Source organism: Eutrigla gurnardus, assembly GCF_963514095.1.
Source record: "Eutrigla gurnardus genome assembly, chromosome: 14".
Lineage (NCBI taxonomy): Eukaryota > Metazoa > Chordata > Actinopteri > Perciformes > Triglidae > Eutrigla > Eutrigla gurnardus.
The window spans coordinates 3,968,598-3,990,063 of NC_139937.1; the positions used below are offsets into that span (position 1 = coordinate 3,968,598).

The 21,466-nt window shown below is 44.2% G+C and overlaps 1 protein-coding gene across 2 annotated transcripts; it reads left to right on the plus strand.

Moving 5' to 3' along the window:
- Positions 1–1,110: 1,110 nt before the first annotated feature.
- adar (adenosine deaminase RNA specific) lies at positions 1,111–16,431 on the plus strand. Of its 2 annotated transcripts, none has more exons than XM_084026806.1 (16): positions 1,111–1,234; positions 4,145–5,897; positions 6,570–6,877; positions 7,397–7,592; positions 8,522–8,724; positions 9,073–9,208; positions 9,417–9,655; positions 9,940–10,096; positions 10,634–10,802; positions 11,044–11,137; positions 11,263–11,379; positions 11,523–11,650; positions 12,376–12,558; positions 12,694–12,806; positions 13,278–13,405; positions 13,910–16,431. In XM_084026806.1, exons 2-16 carry the CDS (start codon positions 4,272–4,274, stop codon positions 14,232–14,234), a joined length of 4,122 nt encoding a protein of 1,373 aa, XP_083882932.1. In that variant the 5' UTR covers positions 1,111–1,234; positions 4,145–4,271; the 3' UTR covers positions 14,235–16,431. The 2 variants fall into 2 exon arrangements, with proteins under 2 accessions (XP_083882932.1, XP_083882933.1); XM_084026807.1 differs by lacking the exon at positions 1,111–1,234 and adding an exon at positions 2,528–2,844.
- Positions 16,432–21,466: the final 5,035 nt, after the last annotated feature.

Here is a 21,466-nt window from a genome sequence, read left to right on the forward strand (position 1 = left end):
CGCATCAGTCCTCTTCTGTTATTTTACCATGCCTTTTCATTTTGGAGAGTCTTTGGGTCCAATTTATAAAGGAGTCTAATCCAGGCTTTAACTCAAAGTGTGGGAAAGAAATGAAGGGAGAAAAATAAGCACATGGCGAGGAAATTTTATAAAAAACACCCACTCAATTTTATATCGCTAAAACAACAGTTTCAAGTTACCCTATTAGAGTGTGTCATTTTTCTAATATTCAAATGCTGCTTTTTACTGTTCCTGGTAGAATCCGAGTGGAATCATTCACAGAGTAATGGTGACACCCACTGGATATGTTGGCAAAGTGTATTTTTCAAGACATAAATTGAGGTCTCCTAAAAGCTTGTTATATTATAACACATTTATTGTACGTTCAAAATTCTACACACATCAGTTGACTTGTTTTTACCGAAGAAGGTGGTAGAAGACACCTACAGGTCAGAATTTTACTTAATAGATTTTCTCAACTGCTTTTGCACAATTCTCAAATGACAACGAATGTTTTCAAAACAGTAAACCTACAAACCACGAAGCATGGGTTCACAACAGATTTGAATTCCTCATTCTTTTAACAAATTGCAAATGTTTAAGCACAAATACGCAAATGAGTAAGTTCAATTAATTTGCACAATTGAATACATCTAGCTGATTAACAAGGATTATGTTGCTTCTTAGTTGAATAGTTTTTCTCTTCAAAACATGCATGAATTATTTAATCGTGTAAGTAAATTGTCAAAATCTGTCAGGGATATATACCACGAATATAATTTACTGTACTATAGATTTGTTTGTAACGTCCGTTAAATTGGTTTAACATCACATTTAAAAAATCCACTGGAAAAATCGCAGTGGCTTTTTGTTGAGGGAACCAGAGCGACTTCCGAGGTCGGACAACAGAAGTACGTCATCTCTGCACCACTCTTTATATTTAAATATAACGTGAAAATAACATTGGGATTCTGGTGAAAGTTGAACACTGAGTTCATGTTTTTCTGTGAAGATATCCGACTCAAAACTTTAGTTGTTAAAGCTGCGAAGGACGCAGGCGAGACATATTCGAACCTTGCCGGACGTGGCCGCGTCATCCACACGCGACGCGTATCTCTGTGTCGGTCGCAAGCAATAAGCGTCTCTTCTTCGCGAGCCACTTCTTTGATTGTTTGTCCATGGCAACACCACATTAAAACACCGCACGCCAACAAGAGAAACACTCTGAGTTCAGGTAAAGAGTTCGGGCGCCTTGGGGGTCTTTACATTGCTGTAAATGCTCGGGGGAGCGTGGTTTGTGTTTATTTGCGTGAGCAGCAACGGATTGGCTGTGCGGCGGGCGATAGTTGGAAATGGTGCAGTGCCAGTCACAAGCTAGCATGCTAGCTAACGTTAGCCGGAGGAGGGACGACGTTAGGTGTTGCTGTGGTTTTAGTAGCACAGTCAGGGGCTTCAGTGTTGCTACACGTGGTTTTATGCAACACGTTTAACCTGTAGCTGTTCAAGTTAACGACGTAATGCCCTTTAAAAAAAATAATACGTAAAACAAAAGCAAGATATAGCAGCGAGGGCTTTTGAGTGTCATCCCTGGGCGATTAGTCCTCCTAAAATAGTCGTCCCCTTATTAAAATATGTCGTCTTTCTCTTTCCACTCATTTAAACCCCACCGAGAGTTTAGCGTTAGCACGCTGCCGACTATTTGTTGATATATGATGAATGGGGACTTATCCTCGGTTAAGTTGCTTTTGTTTTTCCTGAATGGCTCATGTTGTATGATGAAGTGTAGAACTGTGTGACTTAACACATCCTAACACCCACGTGGCTTCAAAGCTTTTGGACATTTACTTTAACGCAATGTGTCCAGTATTTTTGTTTTGAATGCGCAGATTTGATTTCATGAAATGAACAAGAAACAGAAAGGGTAGAAATCCCTCACATGGATGGTAGTTTGGCGCCTCCTCGCTGCTCTGCCTTTCAGGTTCAACTGTACTGTTGTTGTGTGTTTTACTAGATCCACGTGTGAAAGATGCTACATTGTGGTTTAGACCCAACGCGTGTCCGTACTACACTTCTTTTTGATAGTGACCTTCACCTCATAGTACTCTTACGTTGCTTTTGTGTTTTTAATCCTATCACAATCCTGTAACAAGATCTCAACGTACCACTGTCATATTTGTATCTCCCGAAATGTATTGCATTACTCCAGCATCATCCCTCCTCCGATGTATTTGGAGGACCTGATCACGTGACGTCTGCTGCCTCTGCCACCGCGTGTGTTCAACACAGGATGCCCTTGTAGCTCCACAGTAACACATTGATGTTTTTTTTTTTTTTTTTTTACTAAAGCACAGCAAAAGATTATCTATACGTCTAGAAGTTGTTGTTGTTTTTACGCTTAATAGACATTTGCCATCTTTACGTGTGTGTGTGTGTGCGTCAGTCTGTCTGCCCCTTCTGGCCTCTGCGGGTCACGTGACCAGAACTAGAAACCTAACTTGTCTTTAGAAGTGAAATCGAAACCTAAGTCGTGTCTGTCCTCTGTCGTGCGTTTCCTCCCAACTTTCGTGATTCAATAGATGGCAACGCGTTTTTTTTGTTTTCGTTACGTAACCGCATATATGAGCGCGCGACGTCCCCGGTGCCCCCATCGTCGGAGCTGCAGGACAGACCTGCTCATCCCCGCCGGGATAAGTAACAATCACAACGTGTTCTGATCTGTCGCGCTTGCTTCACGTGTTTTCTCTGCTGCTGTTTTTCTTTTTGCGTGTCAGCTGGTCATTGGGAGCAGCATCGTTAAAATCCCACTGTGTTTCTCTGCTGCAACTTTCTTTTGGGTTACTTCAGGTGAGCTCCACAATCCTCTTGTGAGCCCACTGGGCCTTGTGGTGATGTGTTTGTGTTGCATGTATGTGAACCCACTCTGGAGTGTGTACCAGGTTTACTTTTCAACTGCTAGGTCCACAGTGGACATAGAGGTCTGAGTCTAACTTTGAACATCCTGTCCGTTGTTGGGGTTTTTGCTGGGTCTTAACATAACGGTGTGGCGTGTGCAAAATAGTTGATTCATCGGTCTAGGAGCCTATGCTTGTCCCCGGGCTCAAAACGGAGTGGAGCGTCATTGACTGCATCCAAGAAAAAAAGAGTTGTTATTTTGGCTGTCAGCTCTTGCCTTGCATCAGGGTCAAGATGTGTCAGCTCCAGCCCCGTTTGGCCCCCTGGGCTGCTGGCGCTGTCGGCCCCTATTATTGTGATGAACCAACACTATGATGTTCTCTATTAATGTGGCAGTGTTCAGGCCTGCTCAGCTCAATGTGACAGACCAGCGATGCTGACTGGGTCAGAAGGGGTGAAACCTGACTCATTATTGGGTGTCTCCTCCTTGTCTATTGCACTGATATAGACATTATTGAGTGTTGTCAGTTATGACACTTGAAGCTGAATCAATGTTTGTGGTATCAAAGGACATTGGAATTATGGACTAATGCACTTTTAGGATCATCATTTCTATTTACTGAATGTTTCCATGTATGTTTTTATTTCAGTGGTAAGAAATAAACCAAGCTCTGCAAAACCTTCTCATCGTAGTCAGGACTGCACGGTTTTCTGTCAACAAGCAGCCCTGTGTTTGTGCCCTTGGAACTGTCCTTTTTGTCTGCATAGATGTCTCACTTTCCCATCCGCTATGGATCCAGATCCAGCAATAATTCGTAAGGCCAGAAATAAAACAGAATAGTCACAAGGAGGTCTGAATTATTTATTACCATCCTTTTACCTTGAGATTAAGTTTCAATGTGACGGGGAGAGACAGTCACCCTCGAGTCTCCTTGTAGACTGGCTAGGGTTTAGTCTGAAGATATACACGCCAACGTTCACAGTGTTGCTGTACGATAGCTTGTCCTCTGGATGCAATCTTCACTTTTTCCGTATAACTCAGACATTATATAGTCCACTGTCTATTTTGTACTGCATTTCAAGAAGAGTTGAGGATCAAATTGTTGAAGCTGGTATAGAATTAGCGACTGATTCAAGGACACTTGGATAGGTTGGAGTTTTGCCAGCAGGTGACTGAACTTGTCAGTTTTACACTGTAAATTATTTGTCCATGTTCATATTCTCTTGACATTGTCCTTTCTTTGTATTTCAGGCGCTCAGCTGCAATTGGCCTGTCCTGACTTTCCATCAGGTGCCAATATTTGTGCTGGAGGACGTCCACTCATACAGACGCTGCACATCAAGCTGCCCCGGCCCCCTCCACGCGCAACCCCTGCGCTATGAGCAGAGGTAGAGGAGGGCCTTACAAAGAACACTTCCACAGGCATCCGCCACCTGACTCCCAGGCCGAGGGGAATTACTACAGGCCTGGCCCAGCCTCACTCTACCCTAGACCTGGTCCTCAGCAGAACCCGTATTCAAGTTACTATAATAGTTTTACCCGTCCCATAGTGCCCATACAGCCACCCCCATCTCCTTCCCTCACCCCCTCTGCCCCACCCATACCAAAGTACAGTAAAGTGGCCCCTAAACCAGATGCCCACAACAGCTCACAGAATCACAGTCCTTGTCCTGCTCCCAATTCCTTTCTGAACCAACAGGTAGAGTTCCTGAGAGGACAGAGCTCTGAGGCTCCAAAGTTTAGAGCCAGTCCACGTGGAGGGGGAGGGGGAGTGGTACCCGACAGGTGGCCTAGTGCCTCATACCAGCCCCAGTCAGGCCACAGTAGATATTCATCATACCCCAACAACAGCCAAAGGGGTAGAGGGTTTAGTCAGGACTACAGTTTTGTTCATCCAGGAGCCTCGCGAGGCACCCCAGGCCCTCGACACCTGAATCAAAACCAGTTACAAGCTACAAACCACGTCCAACACTCCAGCAGGAAGTGGCACTTCTCAACTGACTCTCTGTGTGACAGTTATCAGAGTCTGTCCCTTAATCGAGACAGGCCCAACAGAGGAGGAGAGAGGTTTGAGAGGCATTCTGCAAACCGCAGCTCGTCAAATTCAAGCTTTGCTCAAGGTGACATCTCTCGCATTTCTGGTCTCCAGGATCAGGTTCACAGGGCTTTGGTCGCTTTGAAGCCACGTGAGAGTATCTCTGCAAAATCCTTGGCCAAAAAACTGCGTCTGCCCAAAAAGATTGTCAACAAGGCCCTCTACTCTTTGGAGCGCTCACAGAAAGCCTCCAAGCAGGGACTCCTCCCTCCTGAGTGGAGTGTTTACAGAGAACCTCTCAGAGGCGAGGAAGATCATTACTCGAAAGCACAAAGTCCAACTTCCCATCTGTGTGTTAGCTCAGGACACCCTCCAGAACCTGAAGCCAAGGTTGAGCGAACAGCAGAAAACAGGGGACAAAGCAAAGAACACTCTGACACAGAATCCAGTTGTTCTTACTGCTCCTCATCAGAGTCATTTGACTCTGAAAAATCCCAGTCACCAGAAAAAGGTCAGCACCAGGAGAAGCAACGACCCATCGCTACCAGCTCACCTGATCTGGAACTCTCGCTCCCCACAATGGCCGAACAAAAGGAGTGCGTTCTGCAGTACCTGCTCGCTTCAAGGGAGGCAACTGCTCTTGTCATAGCCAAAAATCTGGGTCTTAAGAGTACGAAGCAGGTCAATCCCACCCTCTACTCACTGGAGAAGCAAGGTGAAGTCATTAAGAATAATGAAGTTAACCCTCCCACCTGGGAGCTCTCCACCCACCGCAGAGACAGGATGGAAAGGAGCCTCAAAGCCGCAAAGAGCAGCCGTGCTGAGGTGGATCAGACGTTGGAGGTCCGCAGTAGAGATGAGAAGGGAGGAGAGTCTATCTTTCTGTCGCCATCACCATTACCACCAATACCAAGCCTAGAACCAGTCCTCCCCGAGGATTGGCTGTCAGAGCAAAGTCAGAGTGAAGCGGTACGTAACATTTCTGTGCTTTGTATTCACCTAATGATATTAAGGTGATCTACATGTGCAGCCATGGCAGCCTTCAACAAAAGGAAACATAATAAAATAGCCTCACTCTGCCATATACTGTATCTACTCTACTGTATGCATGTTTATGTTATGTGTTTGTCCATATGTGTATTAAATGTCAGTGTGCTGCCCATAAACTGTACGGCGAATTGGAAAATAATTTCCCCTCGGGGACAATAAAGTCTAAAGTCTACATTGATACTAATATAGAATACCACATGCCGGAAAGAGAAATGTAAGAGCAACTATTTATTCACATAAATGTGGATTACATTTCAAAACAGAACAGGATGCATTTGACCTAGATAGTTCAACTTTGATGACTGTCAAGAATATCTAGGTAGCCTAATCAAAAATATTTCCCGCAGTATATACAGCACAGTCTCTACAAAGATGATAGATTATAGAAACTTCAACATTTTGGGAAATACACTTAATTGCTGTATTCAGTCTTCATGCAAAGCTCATTGTTGAACCAACTTTTAGGGGGGAAAAGAAGCTCTTTTTTTCCTAGAAGTATTTTGGTAAGTTTTTAAAACTTGACTTATAAACTGATTTTATCAATCCTTTACCTTTTATCAATCCTTTACCTATGCCCAATCCTCCTTCCAGCCCCCCTCCCTTACCCCGTCTAAAGATGAAGAGACCAACGAAGGACAGTGGGCTACTGACGACATCCCAGAATTCCTCAACGCCATTCGAAGAGAGACGGACGCTGGGAAACTGGCAGCAGAGAAGGCCAACTCTGTGGGAACTGTAGCTGTGTCGCTGGCTGCTCCACCGCCCCAGAACCTGTGGGCCAAATTACAGGAGGTGAGGCTGAAGAACCCCGTCAGTGGCCTCATGGAGTATGCCCAGTATCTGGGCCAGAACTGTGAGTTCCTGCTCCTCGACCAATCAGGACCCTCTCATGACCCGAGGTTAGTCACGCTGCCTTCTGTTTGTTCAAGTAGTTCAAGTCAAGTTTAATTGAGGAAAGTATTGACCCAATTAGTTTCATGTAAACTGTAAATGTGGGAAAAACAGAGCATCAGTGAGTGAGAATATCAAAGCAGTTGCTCTTAGTTAAGGTATCATGAAATAAATAATTGGATGAGTGCATACCCAAACCATGTATCAACTGACAAAATGGTTGTTTTTATTATTATTATTATCTGATAGGTGTAGTTTTTTCGTTTTTCCCTCCACATGTTTGTTACCTTCTGTAAAGCACCAGGTACACCTATCGATTCAAAGTCTGAGAGAAATAAATCTGCCTTAAACAAGACATATGAGGCTTCCAATTAAGAATGGCAATTATATTGCTTGTTATGCAACACAGTAGTTGTTCAATCAAGCTGTTCAATTAATTGTGTATTGGCAGATCACTGTGTCTCATCTCTCTCTCTCGCTCTCTCTACATATACACACACACATACGATCTCATCTCCCTCTCTCAGATTTCGTATGCAGGTGATGCTCAACGGGCGTCTGTTTCCTGTCGCCGAAGCCTCCAGTAAGAAGGTTGCAAAGAAGGATGCTGCTGCTGCCACCCTGCGCATTCTGATCGGGGAGATGCAGGGAGGGCCAAGTACCGGGGACGAGGGAAATACTGTTAGTGCGGACCAAGTGATGGATTTGCTCCCAGACACCAGTGTAAGTTTTTGTTTGAATGTGCAGAAATGAAAGATGCACCATCTGCAATTTTCTTGGCCAATTTTATTTAATTTATTTATTTATTTTTAAAAAGACGCACCTGCCAATTCCGATTTTTGCTGCTTCAGGTTTTTCTTTCTTAGAACTATAATTGACAGCAACGTTTTTTTTTCTCCCCACATCCCCAAAATATTTTGAACTGTTTATTCAGTCTAAACTGACAAAAATAATTACTCTGAAAACAACTCCTGAAAACACTGTATTTATTCCAAGTTTCTCCCCAAAAACAACATTTTAGAACAATTTGAAAACATCATGATATGTTTCCGGCTTCCCTCAGCAAATACTCAGTTTAGCTGTGCAGAGAATGAACGCACCATAATGCATTTTAACCTTATCATTAGCCATTCAGCATGCATGGGAATTCATTATAATTCATTATAATAATAAGTGTATCTGATAAGTTCGTTGATTAAAATATTTTGATGCTTGTTCCTCCACCAATTTTATTTGGACTTTCAGCTGCAGACAAATTGTAAGCTTTCTGACCTCTTCACTCACCGACGTGTGTGTGTGTGTGTCTGTCTCGTTACTCCCAGCCAAAATTAAAAAATATGAAATTGGCCGGTCGGTCATGGCCAATCAGCTGAAAACCAGCTGGTTTGGATTGGCAATTGATCGATTGGTGCGTTTCTAGTGAAAATAAGGCACCATCATCCATATCAAGACCCAAATCTGGCTTTAAACACTTGAGATTGATTGGTCATGCATGTAACATCTGAATAGAGAGCACTACATGAGGTTGTACTGTAGAAGCCAACATTTTGTTTATTATTTTCCAACCCAAGTTTTATTATTTTCAAAACTACATCCACCAAAGACATACAGCCTTAATTGTAATTATTTGTATCTCCTCCACTGCCTCCCAGGGACCAGCTGAAGGCACAGGGGGGATTTTTGGGACTACTAGTGTGGAAGGGATGGGGACAGTAGAGGGACCTCGCCAGCCACTGTCCCGCTCTCTGCCTGGTGGGAAAAATCCGGTGTCTGTCCTGATGGAGTACAGCCAGCGCAGCAGCAACCCCATCGAATTTATCATCACTGGGCAGGCAGGACCACCACATGACCCACGGTACTGGCTCCTTCACCTCCCCCTGAATCTGTCCTTTTGGATACTCTTCTCCCCCACACTGAAAGTCACTCCTCAGGGAAGCAGTTGATCAGCTATTTCTGTTCAATTTGTACTCGGTACTGTAGTCAGCTGACAAAGACACAATATCCCCTCTGTCTGTTCACTCTTCTTTCTCTTTACGATCCTTCCCTTTAGGCAGCCAGCTGGTAGATTCAATAAAAATGTTTGTGTTCCTCTGGACACTTTCTAAAAATGTTGCGGCCATCTTGATCACTTGTACACCATAGGCTCTACTCTTTTTGCAGCTACACATACACACACACTTAACTGTCTCTGCCTTGTATTCAGGTTCATGTACAGGGTCAAGGTTGGAGAAAGCCTGTTTGCAGAAGCCTCAGCTCCAAGCAAGAAGGCAGCCCGCCAACTGGCAGCAGAAGAGGCCGTCAAAGAGTTAATGGCTGACGGGAGACTGCAGCTCAATAAGGTGAGGAGCGAGTGAGAAGCAGATATGAACTCTGGTGGTGCATCTGGGAGGAAAGAGAGGGGCTGTGCATATCCCCGATATGAGTGGAATAAAAGAAAAACAACCGATCACTCAGGCTGTAAGAAATGTTTTTGTGGCTCTGTCACACTGGTGTTCTCCAATAGCTCATTAACACCCCCCCCCCCCCTACTCCCTTCTCTCCTTGCAGCCTCAGTTGCCCCTGGGCTCTTCCAGTGATAGTGATGGCAGTGGTACTGGGACTACATGTCCCTCTCTGCCCCCTCTGACTGCAGATGAGTTGCGAGCAGCACATGAGGCAGGGGTCGGGGACCTCATTAACCACCTGAACAACAACGCTGTGTCAGGTCTGCTGGAGTACGCTAGAGCCCGTGGCTTTGCTGCTGAAATCCGACTTGTGGGCCAGTCTGGGCCACCACATGAACCTAAGTATGTGAAATGAACGAATGCATAAAAACATATACACACGGGATAAAAATCATCTCTTACTATCCAGTTGTTCTTCGTTATTTATATCTTTTTATAGGATTATAAAAGGATTTATGTAATAATTCAAAGTTTTTAAACATTGAGCCCCTTTTGCCTGATTTCCCTGGATCTCTTTTATTTTATTAACACCTGACATGTTAGGAAAATACATGAATCTTGCATATATGTGTGAGAAAACCCTGTTAAATCCTCCTCCGATCACCTTTGTCGTTGCCCCTGCTCAGGTTCACCTACCAGGCCAAGCTGGGCGGACGCTGGTTCCCTCCAGTGTGCGCGTCCAACAAGAAGCAGGGAAAACAGGAAGCAGCAGATGCTGCTCTACGGGTTCTGATTGGAGAGGCTGAGAGGGCAGCCCGCACTGGGGAGCTTATCCCAGCCGAGGTAATGAGTTTTCAATCATTGACAATTTCTATCACCAAACATGCAGCTTCTCTGCCTCAACATGGGGATAAGGCAGGACATAATGGAATTACAGTCAACACCTGCATGTAATTGACTAATCTGCTTACAAAATGACAACATATGCACATTTAGAATAGCATGTAACCTTAGTTAAAACAGAGCTAAAGTCAACTATACGGAGAGTATAAGAGATGTTTGCTTCACATTAACTGAATTGGTTCTCTTCACTGGAAGGCTTTAGCTTTGTAGCATTTACAGAAAGCTGGTGAGCTTGTTGAGACAGCATCCAAACATTAGATGTACAAACATTACACGTGTTTTTCTTGTTTGTTTTTTTTGCTACAATATACTCCAGCAGCTTTGGCTATGTTTGGAAAGCTTTAATATTCTACTATGGTAGTTTTTCACATGTATCATTGGATTGCAAGGTCAAATAAATTTCAGACAAACCGAATGTTAAATAATCCTCATCTCCTTTTTCTATTTTGCCTGTCCTGTATACATCCCTTTCTCTAGCTTCCAGTGAGTGGCAGCACTTTGCATGACCAGATAGCAATGTTGAGTCACCAGCGTTTCAACGCCCTGACCACACGTATCCAGCACAGCCTTCTGGGACGCAAAATTCTGGCCACCATCGTCATGAGGAGGGGGGAGGGCCTGGGGACTGTTGTCAGCCTGGGAACTGGTATATCCATTTCCTTAGCATAAAACCAATGAAGCAAAGGCAGTTGGTAATAACAGGGAGTATAAGCAATTGTGTTGCAACATACAAATTACCTGTCACTGCATTTTTCCATGATGAGGATTTTTGTAATTGGAGGCATGTACTCTCAGAGAGCTAAAACAGAAGTAGGCCACTGCAGAACCAAGAGGCGATGCATTGTTCTGCACTTTGACATTAAATGTGTCTTGTTTGTTTCTGTCAGGAAATCGCTGTGTTAAAGGGGAGGAGCTGAGCCTAAAAGGGGACACTGTTAACGATTGCCACGCTGAAATCATCTCCAGAAGGGGATTTGTTCGGTAAAAATAGATCTCGCTTTTTATACATTTTTCTCTCCCTATTGTAAAAAAAACTCACTCTTCTCCAAGACTCCGTCTGCAGGACATTATTCATAAGGCTTACTCACCGTCTCCTTTCTTTCCAGGTTTCTGTACATTGAGCTGCTCAAGCACTATGATGGCACAGACGACAGTATATTCGAGACAGCGGAGAGTAACAAGCTGCGAATCAAACCTGACATCACCTTTCACCTCTACATCAGGTGGGATTTCTTTCTCCTCGCTCACCTCCCCCCCCACTCGCTCTCCATCTTGTCGTGTCCACCACTCGGATGTGGTCTGCCTCCTCTTGCAGACTGCGTGTCATATTAATACCATATGTTTCGGCCTTTTCTCTCGTCCATAGCACTGCACCGTGTGGGGATGGTGCTCTGTTTGACAAGTCCTGCAGTGAGTCAGGGGATGAAGTGGAGGGACATCAGCCTCTGTTTGAGAATGCCAAGCAGGGCAAGCTACGCACCAAAGTGGAGAACGGTGAGAGATGAAATGCACACACATCTTTCTTCAGAAAAAAAATAAAATAATATATATATATATATATATATACCTGTTAACGCAAGACTTTTATCGAGCGACAAAAAAAAAAAGCCGTTAATCTCTCTATTCTCAAAGTTGGGTTGGGAGCTGGGTCTATACAAAGCAAGCTATGATGACTTTCACTTTTATTTTAGCGCGGATGTATACCTGGCCGAATTCCACTGTAGGGGGCGAGTCAGATTTGGAACCTGTGTATGCCTACTGTGAAATTACCACATCAAACGTGACGTGCTGACATGGATGCAGCTATGAAGGTTTGCTTCAGGGAAAATTATTTTTAAGAAGCTTCCCAATGGAAACCTCGACAAGACTAAGGTTGTTTGCACCTTGTGCGATGCGGAATTAGTTAGTCATTATTTAGGTAGCACATACATATAATGAATGCCTTCGGCAGAATTCAAATGAGCCATTTTAGTCTAGATTAATCTAGATTAATTCCAAGATTACAGTGAGATTAATCTAGATTAAAGAAATTAAAGAAATTTGCCCACCACTATATATATATATATATATATATATATATATATATATATATATATATATATATATATATAAACATACACATATATATATATATATATATATATATATATATATACACATACACACACACGCACACGACCTGTGACCTTTGTCCGTGTGTTATGTTTTGCTTGTGCCAGGTGAGGGCACCATCCCAGTGGAGTCGAGTGCCATTGTGCCCACTTGGGACGGCATCCAGCACGGTGAGAGGCTGCGAACCATGAGCTGCAGTGATAAGATCCTGCGCTGGAACGTGTTGGGTCTGCAGGGGGCGCTGCTCACCCATTTCCTGCATCCCATCTACCTGAAGTCCATCACACTTGGTAAAATATACATATAATAATTGTTTTAAAATGTATTACTGAGAGGTAATGCCAGTGAAATTGGAGGAATTCCCACGTTTCTGTTGCTCCTCATCTTAAGATTTTCTGTTCCACCGTGTTATTCTGTCCCGTCAGGCTATCTGTACAGCCACGGGCACCTCACACGGGCTGTTTGCTGTCGGCTGGCCAGAGACGGTGAAGCATTCACCCAAAGTCTCCCTCCTCCCTTCATGCTAAATCACCCAGAGGTAACTGCACCGCTCTTTGGCAATGTCAATTGTGGACATTAATCAGGATTATTGAGGTCATTCTCAAAAAATTATTAATTAAGCTGCCAACGCTCCTATCTGTGCCTGCACAACTTTTTTCATCGCTTGTCTTCTATAAATTTGGCTCATCCATCAATTAACAACAAAGCAGGTAGGTCACTCTCATACCGCCGGGCGAAATGTAATGGAATGGAATGAAATAGTAGCTGGCAGTTGAGCATAATTCAGCTTGTTCCTTGTTTTGGAACACTTAAAATCACAAATCAGTGAAGTCTGTTAATTCTAGCATGTCTAATCAACGCGGCCGTCCTACTGACACACGCATTACACAACTCATTTTAGATGCTGTGGCTCTAATTTGCTGACTCACACTGAAGGGCTCAATTAGGCTGATGGAACAAAATGTGCTCTCTTTGTCCCCTTTCCCCTCACCAACCTGGTTGGACTCAGGTGGGCCGGGTGAGTGTGTATGACTCGACGCGGCACACAGGCAAGACCAAGGAGTCCAGTGTGAACTGGAGCTTTCCAGACCAGCACAGTGTGGAGGTGCTGGACGGGACCAAAGGCAAACTGGACGGGTATGTAACAAAACCAAATCCCATCTCTCCTGATGTCGACACACGTTTGTTCATATAGTCTGTTATTGTCCACTTAAAAAGGTCTTATTTCAGGAGTGTAGTCCTGCTGTCTCTCTCTAGTGGCTAACTATAACGGTGATCATCGTGACATTAATCAAACATCATTGTGAAGTTGGGTTCGTTGTGTGTCCCTAAGAAATATGAGATGTGGCCAACTATGAAATAAACACTTTCCAAAATATACTCAAAAAAATATACTTGGCACATTTTTGGGGGATCATTTTAAGTGCTCTGCTTCAGTAAAAACTGTCAAGTAACCACAAGCCGAATTACATTTTAATTAAATCACCCAAAACTGTGAGCAGCAGGCAGTTAAGTAAGCTGAATAGGAAACGCTGCATGATCAGAGGAAATGTCGTCATGCCAGCTTGCCAGACAAACTGGGATGTTTTCCTTGTTTAATGAACACTCTCACTAAACAACCCTTTAATGTCTTCCCTCCAGGAACAAGATGAGCGTGTCCAGAGTGTCCAAGTCCAACTTGTTCTCTCTGTTCCGCTCTCTGTGCCAGCGGTGTGGCCGCGCCGACCTCCTCAACCTGCCCTCCTACGCCCAGGCCAAGATGACGGCGATGTCCTTCCAGCTCGCCAAGCAGCAGTTCTTCCGAGCTCTCAGCAGCCACGGCTTCGGCGCCTGGATCGGCAAGCCGCTGGAAGAGAAGAGCTTTGAGTCACTAGAGGCAAATGTGAACAATGGAGCAGGTGTCCCTGTGGGATATGGCAGCAGTAGAAACGGAGGAGCAATCGAGTTCAAGCAAGAGGAGGCATAGAGCGGTGCAGTGTGGGTAATCTAAACATGTGGTGTTGAGGGTGGCGGGGGACTGAAAGAAAAAAGGTTGTGTAGCCAGCGACCAGGAGTGTGTCTTCTGGTGGTTAAAGGCTGCAGAGGAAGACTGATGGACAAGGACAGAATACAGGAGAGGAAGATGGCGAGGGAATAGCCTGAAGGATGAGTGGATCACAGGAGAGAGACAGCCATGATGAACAATGTAAACGCTACATGACACAGAGATTGGTGTGAAGGCGGTAAATCACCATGAGGACACTGCTGCTAATCTGGGTTGTGTTAGTTTGCCAGACAATGACTTTGTTTGTTCCTGTACGCGGTTTATACCTGCAGGTTATCGGTTTCTCTTTTGTCATTGCAGTGTCTGGCATATGCTGCCACTATGACTTGCTATTCCAACTATTCTTTTTTCAGATCCTCTTGAATATTGCAAGTGTGTGCCGACCCAGATCATTTGGCCTCTTTAGACTGCTGTTTGTTGACTAATTTTTCCACGAGAGTTAAGTAAGTGCTGCTAATTGGCATTCAACCTAATGCGACCCAGCGTTGTAGCAGTGTTTGTACTTGTGATTAAGTCCTCTGTCATGAAGCGCTTTGTATTTTTTCTGCAGCATAGAAATGCAAGCGGCTGCTTTTAGCACAGCGAGCAGACACAACGGGATGCTCTCAGCGGGAGTCCTGATTTCTGAAAGTTGCACTCAAGATAGATGTCACGAGTAAACTTGGAAATCAGTCCCAGCTCTCACTGTACATAAGAGGAACATTCACTGAACGGTGACGAAGCAAACTTTCTCGGTCCCACGTTGGAGGCTTTAGCTCCTGAATCCTGAGTCAAATTTAAACTCACTGTCTCAACTGTCCATCCAGCCACATGTTGTTGCCATGGTTACCATTAGCATAGACGATTACCCTTAGCATTGGTCAGGCCCCGTTATTGATCTGTGCTTTGGGGCTTTTATATAGAATTACTGATGTCACAACCTCCAAGAAGTACAATATTTCTGTTATTTCTTGTGTATTTTTGAGTATTTCTCCTTTTTTTCTTCACTCCTGGTAAAACGTTCATCAGTAACTGGCCATGCTAGGTGTTTGTTTATCGGAACAGGCTTTTATGTTGACTTGCATGGCCAGTTCTTGAGGACTGATCGGGGAGGACGGTTTTGTTGTGTTTGAGTGTCGTGTGTTCTTGATTTGGTTCTATGTAGATGGATGGTGCAATATATACATCAGGTATATACAAATACATCAACACACAGATGCTACAGTGGGGTCCAAAAGCCTGTGTCCAGTTCCAGAAATAAACATATCGAAAATGAACAGAAAGTTAAATTTATTATTTTATTTAGTGTGGGAATACTTTATTTCTCAAAATATTGCATTATGTTTTGTTTGTGGTGCATGAGGTGAAAGACATTTTTATTCAATTATTTTGTAGGATTTCAGGATCTATATTGTCCAAGCAATGCTTACGTTATGGTGTCTTGAGGTGCCAGTTTGTCTGTCACAGATGTTTGAGGTGAGGTGACCACAGAGGGAGAGTCATCACACTTATACTGTGTGGACTTGATGATGGTTTTGAGTCATTGTTATGATGGAAAGGAAGGGTTTAAGCCTCAAGTGATGATCCACGCTGTGGAGTGGCAGCTCTCTGGTCAGTGTGTAGTGCAGTTTAGTGGAGGATATTGTGGCTGTCTTCAGTAGTGTTATATACTATTCTAACAAGTTGACAGGAAGTCCTTTATCATATCACACTGCAGTTACTCACTGCAATAGTAATTACACACTAATAATATAGACGTAATGTAGAAAAGCAGTTGTTTTTAGTATTTGTTGCATTTCTTTAAATATATTACTTTTTGATTTATGCCAGCTCTTATTTATCTGAATAAGAAGCTTTGGAAGAACCTCTGTTTTATACTTTTAATCATTGAAACGTACCTTTCTTGGTAGTGGACTCCGACTTTTGGACCCCACCGTATGCAAAAATGGATGTTTGAGTATAACGGTGTATAACTGTCTGTGTGTATGTATGTGTATAAGTTTAATGTATATATTTTGTAAATCATCTTCAATTGCATTTCTATCTGTTTTAATGAAACTGCAATGGAATATGCTGTTTTTTTTACCAGTGACACATGGAAAGTTTAAAAAACAAATAATAAAAATAAAGAGAAGCAGTGTTTCAGTTTCAGAAGCAGAGTTTCTGTATATACCTATTAGTGTTTTCGGAGGCTGAAAGAAATCTCTAGTAGTGTTGCTTCTGTCGACTCTTTACATTTACACAGACACAATGATTGGAAAGCTTTTCCAGGTAAGTTTGCGTTGAGTTCGAGCTGCTCATTTTGACAGCAGGGGCTCCTTCCCTCAGGGTGGCCTTTGGATTCAGTCTGGCCTCCAAATAACCGCGGAGCCCATTGCAATGCTCAGAAGGATCAGCAGATGGAAACATGTCCTCACCTTCGGGCGGGAGGCTGTGTGCATGCTGAACACGCGGGGGAAAGCACTTAAATCAGCCCCAGGTGATCATTCAAGATCTGTGCAGCGCTGTGATTTATTTTATCCACAGAATATCACCTTTTATTATGCCGGCTCCTTACATTATTACATTATTCATCAAGCTTATGGGGTTTTTTTTGGCCCTTTTGCTTTCATTTTCAGGTGGCGTCTGTATATTCACGTCCTTGTGCTTCTACCTTGTGAACACGTTATAGTTTTAGACCTTGAAAGGCGAGGACATTCTCGATGGTAAACCTCTTCTATGGACTAGTTTAGGAAGCGTTTTGGATTTGGATCATGATTGGCTTCAAAAGTGTGCAGAGATGTATGAAGATAAACAAATAGACCAATGACTTACTGGCCAAGCCCTCCAGGCATATAACAGGATGAGGGTGTATGGAAGAAAATGTCTATTCTTGGTGCATTCTTTCAGAGATTGTTGTAAAATCATGATGCTGCATAGTAGTGATACTCCACGTTGTTTCAGCAGTGACTTCATGTGATGCAATAACACTCACCTGATCGCCTGGGAACAAATGCTGATATTTGGGTTCTCATTCTGAATCAGCTCTGTGTGGCATTAGATCCGGCCTCGTCTCCGGTCAGACACCGATGGTTTCTGAAGTGATATCAGCAACATCGCCAGCCACTCCGTGTAGTCCCTCAAAAATGATTTTTATTGTTAATGCCCCACAAACAGCCCAATTCAATAGAGGAGGTTGTGTAGTGCATTCTCATAAAAAGAAAAGGTACGTTTAATCACACACACACATAATTACATTTGGAGCCAAGAAATCAATCAGCGACTTTTCAAGTTGGCAATAATTACACAAATGTGTTTTTACAGATGTCAATGCATGTTTGTGCCGTCCAGTTGGTCCGTGTGCAATAGTGAGTGCTTGTTTCAATCAGGATCTCCACCCATCACGTTGGAGTCATGCTGTATTTGAATGGTCGGAGGGCAGGACTAATGATGGAGGGAGAAGAGTAAAGCACGATGGAGGGAAGGACAGGAGTGAAATATCAGCCCAGACCGAGGGGTTCAAACGAGCCAATCGATGCTCTCCATTGGAAATAAATGAGAGAGGGGAAAGAGGGAACACATGAAGGCTGAGTGGGGAGAGAAAATGGCTTAGAAGATAAGCTCAGAAAAACAAGATGCTGAGAACCTGCGGAGAGTGGAGCAGATTTATAAAAGGGTCATCAAGTGAGATGGGAAGGTTTGAAGTCCACGAGGCATCAGAAAGCATCAGAAAGGTGTTTTCTGTTCATGGTGCTGAAAATGACACTCGTACTGCCTGTATAAAATAATGTAAAGTCATAATGGCACAGACACTGTCCAGATTGTTGGTTATTTAGATTTTACTATGAGGAACATTTAAGACACATGCAATGGTGTTACAAAGCTAGTGCTTCAACAATGCAACAATAATTAGTTCTCAAAGTGGCATTGTATGGACAGGACAGCGATTGTATGATTGTATAGTAAGCACTGTGAAAATACAATGGCATGGTCATGTTCTCATCACCCTTGTGGTGCAGTACATGATATCTGGTCAAATATAACTTCACTGTATGGTAGCTGAGCGACGGGAGACAGCTGACTCGGGAAGACGTGGGCTCGACACACGCCGACCCTGCTTAAAACGTTACGACCGTGCTGACACTTTGACACTGCAATTAGCTGCTGAACGCTAATAAATGTTAGTATCAGGACAGGTGCACCCACTTGTGGACATACATAGCCGATTGCCTCTTCAATCAAGAGTGACACAGGCCAAACATCAACTGGCTTAAGACCTTGACTCCCTGCTAGCTCTGCGTTAAGAGAGGCCTAAATTTGACACAGTCTCTTAGAACCGTGACGCCACAGAGAACAGGCCACAGATTTTTCACACCTCCCGCCATTACAGCAGCTATCACTATTAACAGAAGAGGGTGGCGTCGACGGACGGGGGAAACAGTTGATCCGCGGTGGGGTTCAGAAGAAGGGTAAGGGTAGCCTGGTCATCTGAATGACTGCACACGTCACATTGTTGGGGGATTCAAAACGGTGTTGTGCTCGTTGATGAGCACATTTGGAGGAACAACCAGCCAATCGGAGCTCCGTTGATGCGATTGTAAATCGGCACATCTTCCTACATAGCTAGCCTAGCTACACTCAGGCCTAGTTTAGGTCCCCGAACACGAACCGCAACATCCATGGTTTGAGTCTGGTCGGAGAGCTTTGGTTCATGTTGTTACCTGTTATAAAATCTCTAATAAAGGCCTAAAATATATCCAAAACAACAAGTCCTCCAACTCATACGACCACAGTTGTCGTTGGTCCATGCACTCAAATACGACCTCTGGGAGCGTATTGCGGAGATTCTTCCGCAACGATAGTAGTGGTTAAGGTTAGGGTTAGGTCGACGTGTGGAGGGGGTCTCTGCCGATGATTGACGAGGGGCAATCGTCCGCGCACGCGCGCGGGGGGGGGGGGGGTAGGTTTAGGTCGACGTGTGGGGGGGGTCTCTGCCGATGATTGACGGGGGGCGATCGTCTGAGACACCGGAGTGTCGATATTTACTTGACCGCTAGAGGGCGCGCTATTTTGAAACGTAACATATGGTCGTAATTCGGTGCTTGACACACGACCTATGTGGTCGTTTTCTCGAGGAGGACAGTCTGATCCAAAATGTTGATTCTTGAAAAACAGCAACAAGCACATGGGACAACACAGCTAGTTGTTGGAAGTCCACACACACCTGCTTCTCACAGCCACTATCCCAGCTTGTGTGTCCACTGAGGCAATTAAGTGATCATCAGGCTGCCGTTTGTGTCAAACGTCAGGCAGTTACAGAGAATCCCTGAGTCAGGCTCTTTTGGCATCTCAGGCATCAAAAACAAAATGCCAGAGAAGCAGATGGTTTCAAGAAGGGAGTTGAAGGCAGAGGAGCACCGGCGGCCACAGTCATCATATGGATAGTGAGCGGCTCCTGGGAATATGATGTTGCCATCATACCCTGATTTGTGGTGATGGCTTCAATGAAAGCCAGTCTAAGCACCTGCCTGGTTGGAACAGTGAATCGTTCAAACTGAATGGGGACTCTTGGGAGCGGATCTATCTGGCAGCGGTGGCCTATAGGGACTCCAGGACAAGAAGTGGCTGACCAAATGAGCCACCCATGAACCCTCAGAGGGGATGTGGGGGGAAAAGGCCTGAATATTAAAGTGACAGGAAAGTGTATGAGTGGAAATCCGACGGTGTCACTAATCTGCTGACTAGTGTCTTTGAGTCAGAAGAGAGCTGACACAAACACACATCCAGGACACCGGCCCACCACAGCATAACACTTTGCTAGCATGCTGACACCATGGAACTCTAGTTAGCCTCTGAACTCTTCAAACCCTTCCAAATATCTTTTTTTTTTACTTGTCATAGTGGGAGAAACCACAGGTGAAATACCATCAATGATGGCTGAGTTCCGTGTCTATTTCAGTGAGCCAGCCACAGATGCTGGGGCCCTCCCCGAAGTGGAATGCAGCTATCATTAATGGTAATACACCTGTGCTTTTCCTACATGTCAAAAGGCCTATTAGTAGCATGATGTGTAAACGGTGTGAATACTTCATACTTCTGTGTAATACTAATTAATAATTGTGTTCGATTCAATGTTACAGTCTCTGCGTGTGTGTTTTTGTGCACGTGCATGTGCATGTAGTATGTATGTATGTGCGTGTGTGTGTGTGTGTGTGTGTGTGTGTGCGTGGTGTATGCATCCGTCCTTTCATTAAAAGACCACAGTTTGTAGGCGAGAGTTTTCTGCTTTTGCTGGCCACTTAAGTGGGAGACGCATTACCGTCGTCGTGCCCCCCCCCAACCCCCCCCCCCGTATCTTTTACCCCCTGTAGTCTCCCATTCTCTGTATTTGATTAGGATCTCTCAGGCAGTCAGACCAGAGTGCTCTTGGCCGTGCATACATCCATCTGCATATGGCGGTGTTTTTTTTTTTGTGCTGTGGGTTAGCACCGCACAGCTTCCAGGCCCCTAATGCAATCGGAGCCATTAGGATACAATGGAGCCGTTGTAGGGCAGCGATTAGACCATGTCTGACAGAGCGGGGCCAGCCCAGCAGTCTATTAAGAAGGGCCATGCAGCTATGCCATGCACTTACTCATCACCTCTCTGACATTTATCATAAATCTGGTCAGCAACAGGTGTCTGATTTGGAGAACGAGGGGGAGAAAATCTCTGGCTGACCTCATAGTTCAGTCAGAGAGAGGTTATTAATACCTTTAATATTTTTAAGGTATTTGCACATGACTCAGGTTTTACTTGATGCCGCTGGTTACTATTATTTTGCAGAGAGATTTTATTCCATGAACAAAGTCATGCTAGCTGTTTCCAGTCTTTGAGCTAAGCTAAGCTACGAGCCTGCTGGTTGTGGTATTTACCAACATAAGAGTGTCAAACTTAGCATTTAAGTCCCAGCATGAACAAACATATTTCCCAAGATATCAAACTTGTCCTTCGAGATAAAGGACTTGAATACTTCCTCTGCCCCCTGTGTTATTGAGAGGATACTTTACAGCTAAGAATAGGCAGAAGGAAAAAATAACCTGCCGTCCTCTTGGTCAGAATCAAGCCTTCTCTCCACGCTCACATCTACTTCCTCTCCCCACCCACCTGTTCTGTCAATGCGATTCATACATTTCCTGTTGAAATGTCGAGCATTT